The 18,082-nt window shown below is 41.9% G+C and overlaps 1 protein-coding gene across 9 annotated transcripts in view; it reads right to left on the bottom strand.

Moving 5' to 3' along the window:
* CD46 (CD46 molecule) overlaps nt 1-18,082 on the bottom strand; it is a 79,114-nt gene that overhangs the window by 42,333 nt on the left and 18,699 nt on the right. For all 9 annotated transcript variants that reach the window (XR_007513747.1, XM_049857751.1, XM_049857752.1 and 6 more), the window contains exons 2-5: nt 9,810-9,995; nt 9,360-9,462; nt 7,621-7,706; nt 6,553-6,738 (exon numbers count right to left, since the gene is read on the bottom strand). Coding sequence is in view for 8 of the 9 variants with exons in the window: in XM_049857751.1 (XP_049713708.1) it covers nt 6,553-6,738; nt 7,621-7,706; nt 9,360-9,462; nt 9,810-9,995 (561 nt within the window). In the remaining variant the exon portion in view is untranslated. The remainder of the gene's footprint in view (nt 1-6,552; nt 6,739-7,620; nt 7,707-9,359; nt 9,463-9,809; nt 9,996-18,082) is intronic.

Raw genomic sequence — 18,082 nt, 5'->3', positions numbered from 1 at the left:
TCTACCACCAAACCTCTATCTGCCAGTGAATGTGTTCCCTTAGAGTATCTATCTACCTATTTCTTGGAGTATCTATCTACCTATTTGCCCATATGTAAATTACTATTTTTAATACTATTGTTACAGAAATATCTAAGCTATAGTAGTTGTCCTTTATTCTGCATTCCTCTCTCTCAGTGTTCTCTCTTGCCTTGGCCATGTTGTGCTGACTTCCCCCATATTATGTATTGTCTTTCCCTTTACCAATATTACCTCGTGTCTTCTATCTAATTGTAATTTTCCTTCCCTCCCCCTCCCTTCTCTGGTAACCATTAAAAAATGTTTTGTTTTTTTTTTTCCTGCATGTAAAGCTTTTGTAGTGTTCTCATACAATATTCATCCTTTTGTGTTTGACTTATTTCACTCAGCATACTGTCCTACAAATTCATCCACGTTGTGAGATATTTCACAGATTTGTCATTATTCTTTATTGTTGCATACCATCCCATTGTGTGTATGTACCACAGTTTGTTAATCCATTCACCTGTTGATGGGCATTTAGGTTGTTTCCATCTTTTGTTATAGTGAATAATGCTGCAATGAACATAGGTGTGCATGTCTATTCGTCACGGCTGTTAGTTCTTTACGGTATATACCTAGGAGCGGATTGCTAGATCATATGGCATTGCTATTTCTAGCTTTTTGAGGACGCGCCATGCTGTTCTCCAAAGTGGTCTACCACTTTACATTACTACCAACAGGGTATAAGAGTTCAAATCTCCCCACAACCTGCCAATGTTTGTTATTTTCTGTTTGTTTGGTTTGTGCCAGTAAAGTTGGGTTTAAGATGGTATCTCACTGTAGTTTTGATTTGCATCTCTCTCTAACAGATAATGGGAAACCCTGTTGGCATAGTGGTTAAGTGCTACAGCTGCTGACCAAGAGGTCGGCAGTTTGAATCCATGAGGTGCTCCTCGGAAACTCTATGGAACAGTTCTACTCTGTCCTCTAGGGTCACTATGAGTTGGAATCAACTCAATGGCAGTGGGTTTGGTTTTTGGGTTTAACAGATAATGGGAAACCCTGGTGGTGCAGTGGTTAAGTGCTACAGCTGCTAACCAAAAGGTTGGCAGTTCAAAACCACCAGGCGCTCCTTGGAAACTCCATGCGGCAGTTCTACTCTGTCCTATAGAGCCGCTACGAATCACAATCAACTCGATGGCAATGGGTTGGGTTTTTTTTTTTAAACAGCTAATGATCACAAGTATTTCTTCATATGTTTGTTAGCCCACTGAATGTCTTCTTTCAAGTGTTTGTTCATATCCTTTGTCCATTCTTAAATTGAATTGTCTTTTTATTCTTCAGATGTTGAAGTTTTCTATAAATTCTAGAGATTAGTCCTTTGTTGGACATATCATAGCCAAATACTTTTTCTCAAAATATCTTTTCACTCTTTTGAAGAAGTCTTTTGTTGAACCTAAATGTTTAATTTTTAGGTCTCTTTTATCCAGTTTATCTTGTGTTGCGTGTGTTTTTAGTTATGTTTGGTGCTCTATTTACGCCATATATTAGGGCCCCTAGCATTGTCCCTATTTTTTACTCCATGATCTTTATAGTTTTAGGTTTTATATTTAGGTCTTTGATGAGTTAGTTTTTGTGTATGGTACGAGGTATGGGTCCTGCTTTGTTTTTCTATAGACAGACACGCAATTTTGCCACCCCTATTTATTGAAGAGGCCGTTTCTTCCCCATTTAATGGTCTCTGGCCCTGTGTTGATGATCAGCTGACCACAGTGAATGGATTTATGCCTGGGCTCTCGATTCTGTTCCACTGGTCTACGTGTCTGTCAGTGTACCAGGACCAGACTGTTTTGACTACTGTGGCTGCATGGTATGTTCTAACATCAGGTATGTGAGGGCTCCTACTTTGTTCTTCTTCAATACTGCTTTATTTATTCGGGGTCTCTTTCCTTTCCATATTAAGGTTGGTAATTAAATTTTCCATCTCGATAAAGAATGTTGCTGGAATCTAGATTGGGATTGCACTATATCTGTAGACTACTTTGGGTAGAATTCACATTTTCATGGTGTTGAGTCTTCCTATCCATGAGCATGGTATTTTTTTTTCCACTTATGTAGCTCTCTTTTGGTTTCTTGCAGTAGTGTCTTGCAGTTTCCTTTGTACATGTCTCTTATATCCCTTATTAAATTTACTCCTAATAATTTTATCTCATGGGGAGCTACTGTAAATGGTATTGTTTTTCTGATTTTCTTTTCAAAGTTCTCTGTTGGAATATAGGAAGGCAACTGAATTTTTGCATGTTGATCTTGCATCCTATTACTTTGCTGAATCCTTCTAATTACTTTCAGTGGCTTTCTCGTGGAATCATTGGGATTTTCTATGTATAGGATTATATTATGTGCGAGGAGGGATAGGTTTACTTCTTACTTACCAATCTGTACACCCCTTATTTCTTTTTCTTGCCTTAGTGCTCTAACCAGGACTTCCAGTACAATGTTGAATAAGAGTGGTGATAAAGGGTATCCTCGTCTGGTATTCATTCTTAAAAGGAATGCTTTCAGTCTCTCTCCACTGAGTAGAATGTTGGCTGTTGGTTTTGATTAAATGCCCTTTATTACGCTGAGCAATTTCCCTGCTAGTCCTATTTTACTGAGAGTTTTTATCAGGAATTAGTGTTGGACTTTATTAAATGCCTTTTCTGCATCGACTGAGATGATCATGTGACTCTCTTCTTTCATTTTATTTATGTGGTGGATTGCATTGGTTGATTTTCTAATTTTGAACCATCTATGCATGCTGTTACATTGTTCGGTGCCGTTGAGTAGATTCCGACTCATAGAAACCCTATGTACAAAAAAACGAAAAACTACCCTGTATTGTGCCATCCTCATGCCCTTGTTATGCCTGAGCTCATTGTTCCAGCCACTGTGTCAATCCATCTCATTGAGGGTCATCCTCTTTTTCACTGACCTTCTACTTTACCAACCATGATGTCCTTCTCCAGAGACTGATTCCTTCTGATAGCATGTCCTAAGTATGTGAGACAGCTGGTCATCCTCACTTCTCAGGAGCATTCTGGCTGTGCTTCTTCCAAGACAGTCCACGGTATATTCAATATTCTTCGCCAACACCATAATTCAAAGGCATCGGTTCTTCTTCGGTCTTCCTAATTCACTGTCCAGCTTTCCTATGCAAATGAGGTAACTGAAAACACAATGGCTTGGGTTAGGTGCACCTTAGCCTTCAAAGTGTCTTACTGCCACCAATGACTGCCCTGACAGGAAACACATCAGAGAATCTCTGATGGAGTGGGAGAACAGTGGGATGAAGACCTCAAATTTTTGTGAAAAGACCAGACTTAATGGTCTGACTGAGACTGGAGGGACAAGAGGTCATGGCCCCCAGACCCTCTGTTAGCCCAAGACTGGAACCATTCCTGAAGCCAACTCTTCAGACAGGTATTAGACTGGACTATAAGATAGTAAATGATACTGGTGAAGAGTGAGCTTCTTGGCTCAAGTACACTCATGAGACTATGTGGGGAGCTCCTGTCTAGAGGTGAGATGAGGGTGCAGAGGACAACGGACACGGGGAATACGAGGTGGAGAGGAAGAGTGTGCTGTCACTTTAGAAGAATAGCAGGTAGGAGTACATAGCAAGGTGTGTAAAAGTTTTTGCATGAGAGACTTACTTGATTTGTAAGTTTTCACTTAAAGCACAATAAATAAAAGTAAAAGGAAGTTTTCTTTCAGCAAATCTTCAACAGTTCTGTTTTCCATCGCCTCCTCCTATCTGAAACTGCAATCAAGTTTTTCCTCTTGATGGTATCTCACATAATTCTTAGGCTTTTTTCATTCTTTTTTCTGATTCTTCCTCAAACAAATTAGTGTCAATAAATCTGTCCTCAAGTTTGCTAAGTCTGTCTTCCAGTAATTCAATTCTGCTCCTATGTCCTTCTATTAAATTGTCCATTTCTGAAAATTTATTGTTAAACTTTTGGATTTCTAGTTGTTGTATTTGTATGGTTTCCAGTTGTCTATTTGTTTTGTCATTTTGTTCTTGCATTGTTTTCCTGAATACTTCTATTGCCTTGTCTGTGTTTTTCTTGGTTTTACTTGCGTTTTCCTTAATCTCTTGGAGAACCCTGTATATGACTAAGTCTTTTGAATTCCTTTTCAGGTAGTACATTATCATTTCTTCCTCCAGGTCATCTGGGCTTTATTTTGGCCACTTGCTGAAGCCATCCTAACCTGTTTCTTATGTGATTTGATACTGTCTGTTGTTTTCACGGCAACAAGGATATTTATTGTTTGTTTCCTGCATCCTGATTTTTTTTCTGTTTTGATATCTGAGTAGGCAGAGTGTGTGTGATACTCTGGTCACTAGAATGGCCGCACTGGAGCTCTCACCTCCCATCTCCAGGTGAGCGGGGCAGCAACTGGGTGTGAGAGCATGGTTCTCTCTTCACTGGTCTTGGGCAGCTGAGGGTATAGCTGGCATTTCTGGTGAGATGATATGTCTCTCTGGCCAGTCAGCTGGATGTGAGTGCAGGGAGCAGCCTCACTGGTCACTGGGTTGGGTACTGTGTGTGTGCACATTGTCGGTTGCTGGGTGTTCTGGTTGAGGGTATCCAGGCCATCAGTCACTGGGTGAGTGGCAAAGAAACTCTCACCGATGGTGCCTGGCAGCATGGGCTGGGTGGGGGTGGTCAGGGAGGGCACAAGCCTCCAGTTATAGAGGGGGCGATGTGGGGGGCAAAGTAGGAGAAATGTCACCAGCTCATGTGTGCCCAGTTGGAGGGCGTGCCATCTCTGCTAGAGCGTGCTGCTGGGGAGGGAGGGTGTGCTACCAGTCCTCAGACACCCAGTGCAGGTGACTGTAGAAAGTAGTAGGTTCACTGGACCACATCCCTGGCACTGGTGGTTAGGTGTAGGAGCTCATGGGTGCCTCTGCTCACCAGGTCAACGAATAGAATGGGGTGGGTGACGGATGTGCAAACACGTGGACTTGTGGTAGCTGGTGCTCACATAGTGGGTGGGGGGTTGGCGATGCATGGAGTATCTCATGTGCGCCAATAGGCAGGCCAGAAAGGCGGAGCAGGGGGCCAAATTATGCCGGAACTGTCTGCCAGAGCAGGGAAAAAAGGCAAGGTGGGTGGTTGGGCCTGCGCTGGAGTGTCCTGGTGGCACTTGGCATGGTTGGGCAATGGGAAAAGTAGGACGGGTGGCCAAGGTAAGCTGGTTTGTCCTTTCTGAGCCAGCGAGGTCAGCAGGCAAGAAGGGTGGATCGGATAGTCAGGTCCACACCTGGGAGGCCTGACGGCACTCGGCACAGTCAGGAGGATGGGAAAGATGGCGTGGGGCTGAAGCTGCGCCAAAGTTGAGCTGGAGCTATTTGCCAGTGCTCAGGTCTCTAAGGCGGGGGGTGGCATGGGGCCAAAGGAGCCGGAGCTGCCTGCCAGCACTTGGGTCCTCAGGCAGGTGGATGAGGTGAGCAGGTGGCTGAGTCGGGGTGGGGACAGAAAAAAGGCGGAGGCTTGTATTGTGGTCACCAGCAGACTGGGCTGCAGGATGGGGGGCTTGTGCTGTTTTTCACCTTGTTTCAATTTGGGTGTGTCTTCTCAGTTTCTCTGTGTCCTGATGGGAACTGCATGGAGTAAGTAGCCTCCTGTGCTCCTCACCTGGGATCGCTGCTGTCTTTGTCTCTAGATGGCCCCATCGGGCTGGGCCAGTCTTTTCTTGCTCACTGTTTTCAGTCAGTGTCTTCTTCTAGTAGGTATTCAATCTAGTTCTTTATCCTGTCATTTGATGCTCAGGGTTCCAGGACTGACATCTGTTATCTGTTTTACTTGGTTTTTCAGGTCTTTGCTGCAGAAGGACGGTGTGTTGCATCTGACTAGTCCACCACTTGGCCAGTAGCTGAGAGTATATACTTTGAACGACTGTAGCTTTTTGAAATTTGCTGAAAATTGTACTATGGCCTATCTTGGAGAATATTCCACGTGTACTCAGAAAGTATATATTTTGCTGTTGTTCAGTGGTTCCCTTCTTTCAAGGGTCAAATGTCCTCCAGTGTCTCCGTGCTTTTGATCACTCTCCAGTGCCTTAAACATTTGATTTTTTTTTTATGTATCTTGTCCAGAGTTTATCACTGTTATCAGTGAGAGGGTTAGTCTGTTTTACAAAGTACTACAACCACTACTTGTTGCCAGAACTCACAGACGTATTGTAATACAAGATAAAACTTTCTTATTTTTAAGCCAGTACGTGTTGCATTTTTTGTTTCTTTCAAGCAAAAAAAGTCCTAACACATGCATATACACAGTAGTTCACGGTGTATAAACTCAAATGCCAAGAATATTGGGGGCAGGGGTTTCCTTCAGCTAGAACTATTATCAACTCTGCTTGACCTATATTAAATCAAATTAGGGACCAATTTTATAGGAGGAAAAGGCACATAATTTGACTTTTTTCTTACATAAGTAAAATTATTTACAAAATGTTTCCACAGTATTTACAAATGAAGAAGGATATACATTCAAAGATTGTTACCTTTACACTTAGGAGGCTCAGTACTCCACTCTCCATTGGTAGAACAAATGAGACGTTCATTTCCAATAAGTGAATAATCAGCTGATCTACAACTATAATGTACTACCTCATTATATTCATAGACTTCCTTTTCACTATTTCTGTATTGTCCATTTTCTATGTTCGGAGGTGGTGCACACATAATCCCTTAAAAAAGGAAAAAAGAGGAAATTATTCATATACATATATACATATCTATACACATACATATGAAATAGGAAATGAAAGGCACAAGATTAAGACTTCGTTAGTTAAGTTTTATGAACTGCCTTCAATAAATGCATCATGATTTCTACAAGCTAGTTGTGAATCCAAAAACCATTTGGAAGAGGGTTTCTATGTAAAAATGCATTATCCCAAATTCAAAGACTTACCTTAGAAACGAGCTTTCAGAGTAAAACATTTTCTTAAGGTATGAGATACCTGTATTTACCTACAAGGCCATGCTAAGTTTTGTTCTAATAATCTTAAGAGCTTCTGACAATTTAAGGAAAACTTGAGCTTGTGAGTAAAAATAAAACCGAATCCCAGCTGAGATATGATTTACAGTTTATAAATATATCCATTCTCTAAACCAGTGGTTCACAGTAATACTAAGAAATTACTGTCTTTTTTCACTCTCATTCTTGTGAGTATACAGTGAATTTTTCCAGAGGCTACTGTGTGAATATTGCAACAGACTGAATGCAGAAGTAAATATGAGAATCCAGATGTCTTCCTTTAAGCCAAATATTGAAGAGATTTGCAAAACTGTAAAATAATGCCACTATTCTATTATTTTTGCTCTGGAAAATTTTCATTTTTCGTAAAAATATATATGGTGACATGTATTGAGTTTACTATTCCTAAAAAATGAATAAATCAATTAATATTTTTAAAACCTCTCAGTTTTAATTCCAGCATGATAAAGATCAATAGATACACAGAAAATCTCTATGGGATCCTCCTCAATATCAAAGTTTAAAGGGGTCCTGAGGTCAAAAAGCTTGAGAACAGCTAATCTAAACTGCAAAAACAGAATTTACTTACTGTCACATTCTGGGCGTTCACTGCTCCAAGCAACTGAATCTTCATAAATGTAACAATATGAAGTTTTCTCACCAATCAGGCGATAACTAAATGAGAAAAGAAAAGGTTACTGTTTCCTTTAGCAGTTAACGAGATGCACATAATAATACAGGGAATTTTTATATGGTTGTTTTTCTATATGCAGTAGTTTTAGGGAGAGGTTTCATAAATGACATACAGTAAAAGTGCTAAAGAAGCTACAATTTAATCTAATAACCAGTGTCTTCATCTGAACACGTACTAGCTAACAGCAAAGGCGTCTCCATAAATCTGTCATGCCTGGTAATCTGGCCTATTTGCTGCCTCGTGCAATAACATTATGCATTCATTTCTGCGCCTTTGCTCATGCCATTCTACTCAATAAGAACGTTGATCTCAATAAGATCAGGCTCTAGAGCTGGACTGCCTAGATTTGAGTCCCACTTCCACAGTTTACCAGTTATTTGAGCTTGGGCAAGTCACTTAGTATTTCTCTTCCTCAGTTTCCTCATCTATAAAAAGAGACTAATAATACATGCCTCACAGGGCTGCTCTGAGGATTAAATGAGTTAGCATCAGGCATTTAAGTGCCATGTAGGTATTAGCTCCCACTGATGTTCTTCAGATCACGGTATCTTTCTAGGCATAGCTCAGGAATACCTCTACTCTATGAAGTCTTCCCTGATGACTTAAATTCATGGTAATCTCTCCTCCTTCTGGGCTCTCAGTCTAATTATCATAAATAATTCTATTTATTGGGCACTTCTTATTTAAAAAAAAAATTTTTTTTTCTCATTTACTATTTTGCTTTGATGACTCTCAGTATACATTGTCTCTCTCAATAAGGTTACAACTTCCTTGAGAAGGTTCTATGTCTTAAACTTTTACTATTGCTCAAAGTGTCTAGTGGGGCTCGCTCTCTGTAACTGTAGACTGGATGCTCCATATTTTTACTTCATCAAGTTAAAAAATAGCACATAGACACAGCTGACTTTCATCCAAGGCTCACTCATTTTTTTCCTATATTATGGTAGAGTACATTTACTTTCTCGGTGCACATTTTTCATAAATGCCCAATATCCCCAATGTACACTATTAAAAGAGTATTAGAACAAAGTCTATTACTGAGCTCTCAGTACCTCTCTTTGAGAAGCTTCATTCCTTTACAGCAATCTCAAAGGTAAGGCTTTCCAACTGACAGATCTTGATCAACTTGATGGTCAAGGATAACCAGGTCAATTTTGGTCTAGTAACACTGAGTACAGAATAATATAGAGAATTACTGAGTCGGAATCGACTCAATGGCACTGGGTTTGGGTTTTTTTATATTCTGCATATAGGAATATCTTTGGTTGGCAATCCCACTTCCTACTTCTATAAGCCCTACTTCAACACTGAGAGTTGGCATCTTTAAATTGGGTACAGTTGGCTGTCAAGCATCAAGTAACCAATGATGACTACACCTTGAATGCTTACAATAGGCTTATTATTTGATAAAACAGTATTATATAATTTTGCTTCCTTCCATTCAAATTTCTTTCTATTTATTACACATCTTCCCAGTCTCCATGAAAACTCCAAGAGTTGTTTGGGTATTAGTACAGTTTTTCACACAGACAGCAAAATGAATCAAGTTTACAATGAATGCCTAAGAAGAGAAACAAAACAAAAATGGAATTAGTAACATTTGCCTTGTTTCATCTAAAGAGGAGCTTACTTACCCCTCGTCACAAACATAGTCAACCTGTGAGCCAAACTCCAAGGTACCATTTGTCTGGATTACACGGCCATTTACAGGATCTCCTGGATTGCTACACAGTTTTTCTAAAAGAAAATAATTTTAAAATTTGTTTTTTAAACCAGTTTCAAAACATATTTGAATAAAAAATCAAAATTCTACATTGTTCTTGTGAATTAATGGGAGTGTTATCGTCTCAATTTAACTATCACAATGGCAAACTTAAGACTCACATTTGCCCAGGCAAACTGTTGCCAAGAAAAAGATTCCCTGGAGATTTCTCAAAGCCTGAAAAAATGCATTGCTTTCTAAAACCTAGTTTCACGAGAAAATCATCATTGCAATAGTGGAACGTGCACCCTAAAACCTGACAAAAGCTCTAGAGTGAGTGAAACAAACAAGGAAGGAAACAAAAAAAGTTTTGTTTACTTACTTGCACAAGCTTCTTGGAGTGGTGTCCATGAGTTACTATCATTACAAACAGCAGTCATGGCAAAGGAAGGCTTTATTCTATATCCTAAGCGACACTGATACACTACTGACTCCCCAGGAGTATAATGGTCTTTAGGGGGATCCCTGAGCTTCATAGTTTCATATCTTGTTGGAGCACCACAGGCATCTAGGGAAAAGGAAGTGAGAACACAAAAATGAAGCACTGACATGAATGACACCAGCCAGGGGCTGTGGTTTGATAGCAAGCAGTACAGAATAAATGGAAAGGTCCTTGGCAAGATTGTAAAGACTGTTCAGTGCTTTTACCCAAGTGCTGGTAGTGGTGGCAGCAAGTGCCTTGCTTGCTTTAAATAACATCCTATTAGCTTTTTGATAAAGTGAATTTTCATTTGATAATAAATTTGAGAGACTGCATCATTGTTTTTGGTCTTAAAAATATACAAAGGTATGCATTCTTTTCCACCTTTGTCTTCGGGTTCTCCCTAGAGATAGAATCAATGAGAGAAAAGAGATTTACTTTAAGGAGTTGGCTCATGAGATTGGGGGTTGGCAAGTCCAAAATCCATGAGTCAGATGACAGGCTGGAAACTCTGACAGTCTGTTGGAAATCTACTGGTCAGACGTCAGGTTGGAAATTCTGGCAGGATGTCTACTTACAGTTTTGAGGCAGAATCCCTCTTCCTTGGGAAACCTCAGTTTTTTTTCCTATGGCCTTCAACTGATTGGATGAGGCCCGTCCACATTGTAGGGGGTAATCTGCTTTCCTTAAGGCCAACTGTAAACCCCTTCATGGAAATATCTACACTAGTATTCAACTAAACAACTGGGCACGATAGCCTAGACAAGTTCACAGGTAAAATTAATTCTAAGAGTCCATCCCTTGTAAACTTGGCACCCATACATATCTCCTTGAACTATATGCCATCTCCAAAAAAAGACAATAACAAAGGCATGCTTCTGCCTCATATAACTATACTGCATACAACCCAAAACACACTAACCCTTTCCCCCAAAGAGGATGTGCACACACATACATTTTTTTTTTTTTTTTAAAGAAATGCTCATAATACTTTCAGTTCTCATTTCTGCAATTGCTCCTGGGGTCCTGTTGTTGTGTGCCATCTAGTCAATACCAACTCATAGTGACCCTACAGGGTTTCCTAGGCTAAAATCTTTAAGGGAGCAGATCACCAGGTCTCCTCTCCCTCGAATAGGCTGGTGGATTTGAACCTCCTACCTTTCGATTAGCAGCCAAGCACTTAACCATTGCACCACCAGGGCTCCTACTACCCGTCCATATTCCCTTTGTCCTCAGCAAACACCTCAGTTGGTTGTGGTTCTCTGCTTGGTGGGGTAACCCAAACCTTCACTCCTGAAGGGTCTGGGACATTAGCAGTACTGCCTGAATTGGGCTGTTGCAGCTTTCCATTGGTTTAATCATAGCACATGGTAGTACTAAAAGATGCCCTAAGGGATCTCCTGTATTCCATCTATATTCTTTCTTACCTTCATTGTGTAATAACAATCGAATCTCTACTTGCAATCAGGAGAAATCACATCAGTCAGTACAGTAATTCCCTTCTTTGCCTGTTGATTCAGAGGCATGAGGAGGCCAAAACGGCTGGGTACCATTCTTAACTTCCAATTCAATGGCATTATGGTCGTGTTTTCTAGTGGAAGCATTCCTCCCTTTGGAACTAGGACCTTTAAAAACCTTTAAACACAGTTCTAAGGGCAGATGGCGAAAGTTCTGCAAGATTACTAGGGGTAATAGTGAGTGTTGCCACTCCCATTTCTCCCCTTGATTCCTGGATTCGTGAATCCTGGCTATGGGAGAAACAGCACCATACATGAGACACTGGTTTAGAACATATACAGTTTCCTGGAGAACAGTGTCCCAGCCCTGAAAGCTGGTGCCATAACAAAGTCTTCAAAGGGCCTTTCTACTGTTCTATTGAATCAGCTGCTTCAGGATGAAAAGGAACATGGTAAGAGAATTCCATGAGCATGTGCCCACTGTTGCACTTTACTTGCTGTGAATGAGTTCCTTGATCAGAAGCAATGCTACATATAACGCATGACAGTGGATAAGGCATTCTAAAAGTCCACAGATGCTATTTTTGACAGAAGCATTGCATGCAATGAAGAGAAATCCATACCCAGAGTAAGTATTCTTAAAAGAACAAAAGGCTGCCCCTTCCATAATGGAAGTAATCCAATGTGACCAACCTGTCACCAGGTGGTTAGCATATCACCTTGAGTAACGGCCATATCAGGGACTTAATGTTGGTCTCTAACAAGCTGGAATTGGTAAGCAGAAATCCATGTTGCTGAGCCCATAAATAACCTCCATCCCTGCCACCATGGCCACTTTGCCCATGAGCCTATTCAGCAATAACGAGTGGCTGGGGAAAGAGAATGAATGGTATTCACAGAATGGGTCATCCTATCCACTTGATAACAAAACCCTCCTCTGCTGAGGTCACACTTTGGCAAGCATTCACATGAGACACAAATATCATCAGGTTTTTAGCCCATTCAGAGAGGTCTATCCACACACCTCCTCCCCTAACCTCCTTGTCACCAATTTTCCAATCATGTTCCTTCTAAGTCCCTGACCATTCAACCATACCACTGGCCACATCCCGTGAATCTGGTATACAATCACACATCTGGCCATTTGTCCTTCCAAATGCATTAGGTCCAATCAGCATGAAGTCATCACTAAGTGGACCACCAGTGTGATATCTTATGGAAGGGAAAGGTAATCAAGGTCCCTGTAGACTAAATTATGATACGGGGGGGAAAGGTGATATACCACTGAGGGAGTTCAGTGAAGGTGTGTTGCTGGCCTTGCCAGATGAAAGTAAACTGCTTCTGATGGTCTTTACTACAAGTATTGAGAAAAAAGCATTTACCAGATCAATAGCTGTGTACCATGAAATCGTATCTGGAACAGAAGCTGCAACTGGAGTCCCCACCTGGTTAAGTTTATGATAATCCACTGTCATTCTCCAAGAACCACGTACTTTCTGCACAGGCCAAACAGGCGAGTTGAATGGGGATATGGGAGAAATTATTAACTCTGCATCCTTCAAGTCTTTGATGGTGGCACTAATCTTTGCAATCCCTCCAGGAATGTGGTATTGCTTCTAGTTTACTATTTTACTAGGCAGAGGTAGTTTCACTGGCTCCCACACGGCCTCTCCTACAATAATAGCCTGTGCTCCACAGGTTAGGGAACCAATGTGGGTATTCTGCCAGTTGCTAAGTATGTCTATTCCAATTACGCATTCCAGACCTAGGGAAATAACCACAGGATGGGTTTGGGGGCCCGCTGTGAGATGAACTTGAGCTAAAATTCCATTGATCACCTCACCTTCATAAGCTGCTATTCTGACTGGTAGACCAAGGTGACCTTTTAGTTCTCCAGGAATTATTGTCAGTTCAGAACCAGTGTCCAGGAATCCCTGAAAAGTCTAATTATTTCCTTTTCCCCAGTGCACAGTCACTCTGGTAAAAAGGCTACAGGTTCCTTTGGTGAAGGCTGGGAGAAAGATTAATAGTATAAATTTTTAGCAATGTAGTGAGGTCTTTCCTCAAGGGGGCGCAGCCTCCCCTTCAGTCAAGCATTTGTGGGTCTGTAAACAGGCTGAAGTCTGAGAACTGAAGGGCCATAACTCTCAATTTTGGTGATCCAAGTTAGATTTACGTTCACTTGCTCCAGAATACTTCCAGTTAAATAGGTCAAGTAAGAATTTGGCAGACTTCCCATTTATTTCACTTCTAGGAACACCGTGATCAACTTAATAGGTCTCTCTGAGTCATACCATTCTGATTACCATATTTCTATGCAAAGAGCTCACGTCTTCTACGTGTTTGCCAACTGCACCCTCCCCCAGTAAGGTATTTATTAAGCATCACTAAAAATTGCCATATGGCGCTTATGAAAATATCTCACGGTGGTGGGGGGCACAGATGGCAAACACACATAGAAGGTGTGAGTTATTTTTACATAAAAACTACAGTACTGCTTTGACTCTGCTGTCCTTTATGGTAACCATGCCCACCTTGTCTTTGGTGATTAAGTGCTGTACTTGGCCACTGTCACCTTGGGATCCAATCACCCCCCCTGCATTTAGGTTTCTGTGATCGTTAAGGTTGCATGTCAACTTGGCTTGGCCATGATTCTCACTAGCTTGGCAGTTATGATGTAGTTTGGCAGTTGTGTGATGATGGGATCACTTTTGCAATGAGATCTGATATAATTGTGATCACCTCCAAGATGGGATCTGCTGTGAGTATCCAATCAGCTGAAAGGGAGTTTCCTGCATCAAATATAAGTGGAATCTTTGGCAAGGCTCATGGGCTTCTGCTTGTTCTGGATCCTGCAGCTGCCTCCTGTTCATCGGACCTCCAGTTCTCGGGACTTGAGCTAGCTGCTTACCTGCAGTTTTGTCTGCTGATCCTGGGATCTGTCGGTCTTCCCAGCCTGTGAGCAAGAGCCCTGCGGCCTGATCTGCAGCAACGGGAATCAGGAGAGGCCTCTATCCTGACCCATGCACTTGAAACATCCTCTACAACTGCATGGGACACTTCCTTAATATAAATCTCACTACAGATATTTACATACTGCTTTTTGGAAACCCTGGTGGCACAGTGGTCAAGAGCTACAGCTGCTAACCAAAAGGCAGCAGCTTCAATCCACCAGGCGCTCTACGGGGCAGCTCTACTCTGTCCTATAGCGGTGCTATGAGGTGGAATCAACTCGATGGCAATGGGTTTGGTTTTTTTGGTTTTGCTTCTCTAGAGAGCTCAGCCTAAGACATCTGGAACCAGGAGTGGCTCTACAGAAACAAAACTGTAAGGACTGAGTTTTCTAATTTGATTCTCATGTCTGTTTAGTTTTAAAGGTGTTGATGACTCTAATTCCAGTAGTAAAGAAGGCACTGCTAATCCATGGCATGAGTTGGCAATAGAAAGTGCAAAATATCACCACCAATAGATCAGGTACTGGTAAAAGGGGAGGCTCTGGGTGATTGTATGTTTGATGCCTTTCTACAATTTGTTATAATGAGAAGTATAAGGAAGATGGTTGGTTGGTCCTACTTTTGGTAAACAAAGTGATAAAAGAAAGAGATGAGCTCAGGGCTTCAGAGTCAAAGCTCAAGTGCCACATAAATAACCTCAAAGTTTTCCATTTGTGCCTTGAAAGAATGCCTTATTTCTTGCAGTCATAGAGCTGATACTGTTGAAAACAAAACCCAGCATCTCATAAGAGTGGCTGAATTACAACGCCAACTGAATTACCAACCTTAAGTGGTGCCTGAAATTAAAGTGAGGGCATTGATGGGCAAGAAATGGGATTCTGAAACTTGGGATGGGGGCATATGGGTAGATAATCAGGAAGCTGGAGACACTGAGGCCCTAAATTCCACTGAATCACTCCTGCCCTCTCACTCCCTACTGAAGAGATTACTCCATGTTGTTTGCTAAGCCGCCTTCCCCAGTGAAATCATTAGCTCCTCCACCCCCATCTAATGAGATTAACCCAGCTGTGTCTAAAAGGCCTTTATAAGTCGTGGCCTGGGGAATCGCCTGAGGCAGATGCCTTATAAGACAATGCTGAATATTCTCAAAACACATGCCCACCACTGATTTTGGCTTCTAGGCCTATAACTAGACTCAAGTCCCAGCCAGCGCCAAAAGGTAAAGTGCAAAGTGTGACCCAGGAGGATGTATGCTATACTCCAAAAGAACTGCTTGACTTTTCTAATATGTATAGACAAAAACCTGGGGAATATGTATGGAAATGACTATTAAGGGTGTGGAATAATGGTGCAAGGATACAAAGTTGGATCAATCTGAGTTTATTGATGTGGGCCCACTAAGAACTGGTTCTTCATTCAATGCTTCAGCTCAACAGGTTAGGAAAGGATCTAATAGCTTATTTGGTTAGGTCATTGAAGCACACATTACATGATGGTCTATACGAAATCAAGCTGAAGTACCAGACCTGCCTTGGTATATGGTAGAAGAAGGTATTTAAAAACTTAGAAAAAGGAGGCGGAGCCAAGATGGCGGACTAGGCAGATGCTACCTCGGATCCCTCTTACAACAAAGACACGGAAAAACAAGTGAATCGATCACATACATAACAATCTACGAACCCTGAACAACAAACACAGATTTAGAGACGGAGAACGAACTAATACGGGGAAGCAGCGATTGTTTCCAGAGCCTGGAGCCAGCATACCAGTCAGGTACGGCACAAGCACAGAGACCTGCTCCACCCCCCTGAACTAACCCCGGGAGGGGGACTAGCCGGTTCCACAGGCGGCGTGGGACGCAGCCGTTAGGAGAAGTCCCCGGGAGGCAGTGACTGATCTTGGAGCAGAAAGAGCAGCATCCGAGCCGGGGAACCGTCCCACAGGGATTTGGACTGCACGCAGGTACGCCATAAACACGGAGAGTTGCTCCACCCCCTGAACTAACCCCGGGAAGGTGACCATCCGGGTCGCGCGGGCGGCGTGGGACGCAGCCAGTAGGAGAAGTCCCCGGGAGGCAGCGACTGGTATTGGAGCGGGGAGAACAGCGTTCCAGCCGGGACACTCGGTCGCGGCACAAGCACGGGGAGCTACTCCACCCATCTGAACTAACCCCGGGAGGGGGCCCACCTGGTTCACGGGGGCGGCACGGCCACGCGGCTGGAGGGACGAGAAGTCCCCGGGAGGCAGCGACTGATTTTGGAGTCGAGAGTGCACCGTCCCAGTAGGGGAGCCTTGACGCTGGGCGTGGGGCTGGAAGCGGAGGATCTGACCGTGACTCCAGCGGGCCAGACCCCCCGGGGGCAATCTCCACACAGACAGCACACATAGGCGACGCGCCCGCGGGAATCTCAGATATAATAGTCATTCCAAACAAGACAAGCAACGCTGGCTATATTCTGAGGTGCTACTCTCCTATCTCTCTGTTCCCTCCCCCACCCTCCCCAGGCGGCTTCATTAACATCTGAATAGCCTGAGCCAGAGGGAGAACTCTGATAGGGATCTGACTGCAGTTTTTTTTTAGCGGATTTTCTGGAAAAACTAGTTTCCCAGTGATGGCTCGGAGACAACAATCCATATCAAACCACTTAAAGAAGCAGACCGTGACAGCTTCTCCAACTCCCCAAACAAAAGAATCAAAATCTTTCCCAAATGAAGATACAATTTTGGAATTATCAGATACAGAATATAAAAAACTAATTTACAGAATGCTTAATGATATCACAAATGAAATTAGGATAACTGCAGAAAAAGCCAAGGAACACACTGATAAAACTGTTGAAGAACTCAAAAAGATTATTCAAGAACATACTGGAAAAATTAATAAGTTGCAAGAATCCATAGAGAGACAACATGTAGAAATCCAAAAGATTAACAATAAAATAACAGAGTTAGACAACACACTAGGAAGTCAGAGGAGCAGACTCGAGCAATTAGAATGCAGACTGGGACATCTGGAGGACCAGGGAATCAACACCAACATAGCTGGAAAAAAATCAGATAAAAGAATTAAAAAAAATGAAGAAACCCTAAGAATTATGTGGGACTCTATCAAGAAGGATAACCTGCGGGTGATTGGAGTCCCAGAACAGGGAGGGGGGACAGAAAACACAGAGAAAATAGTTGAAGAACTTCTGACAGAAAACTTCCCTGACATCATGAAAGACGAAAGAATATCTATCCAAGATGCTCATCGAACCCCATTTAAGATTGATCCAAAAAGAAAAACACCAAGACATATTATCATCAAACTCACCAAAACCAAAGATAAACAGAAAATTTTAAAAGCAGCCAGGGAGAAAAGAAAGGTTTCCTTCAAGGGAGAATCAATAAGAATATGTTCTGACTACTCAGCAGAAACCATGCAGGCAAGAAGGGAATGGGATGACATATACAGAACACTGAAGGAGAAAAACTGCCAACCAAGGATCATATATCCAGCAAAACTCTCTCTGAAATATGAAGGCGAAATTAAGATATTTACAGACAAACACAAGTTTAGAGAATTTGCAAAAACCAAACCAAAGCTACAAGAAATACTAAAGGATATTGTTTGGTCAGAGAACCAATAATATCAGATATCAGCACAACACAAGGTCACAAAACAGAACGTCCTGATATCAACTCAAATAGGGAAATCACAAAAACAAACAAATTAAGATTAATTAAAAAAAAAATACACATAACAGGGAATCATGGAAGTCAA

Source organism: Elephas maximus, chromosome 18 (genome assembly GCF_024166365.1).
Source record: "Elephas maximus indicus isolate mEleMax1 chromosome 18, mEleMax1 primary haplotype, whole genome shotgun sequence".
NCBI classification, from domain to species: Eukaryota; Metazoa; Chordata; class Mammalia; order Proboscidea; family Elephantidae; genus Elephas; species Elephas maximus.
This window is presented reverse-complemented; position numbering and strand designations above follow the sequence as displayed.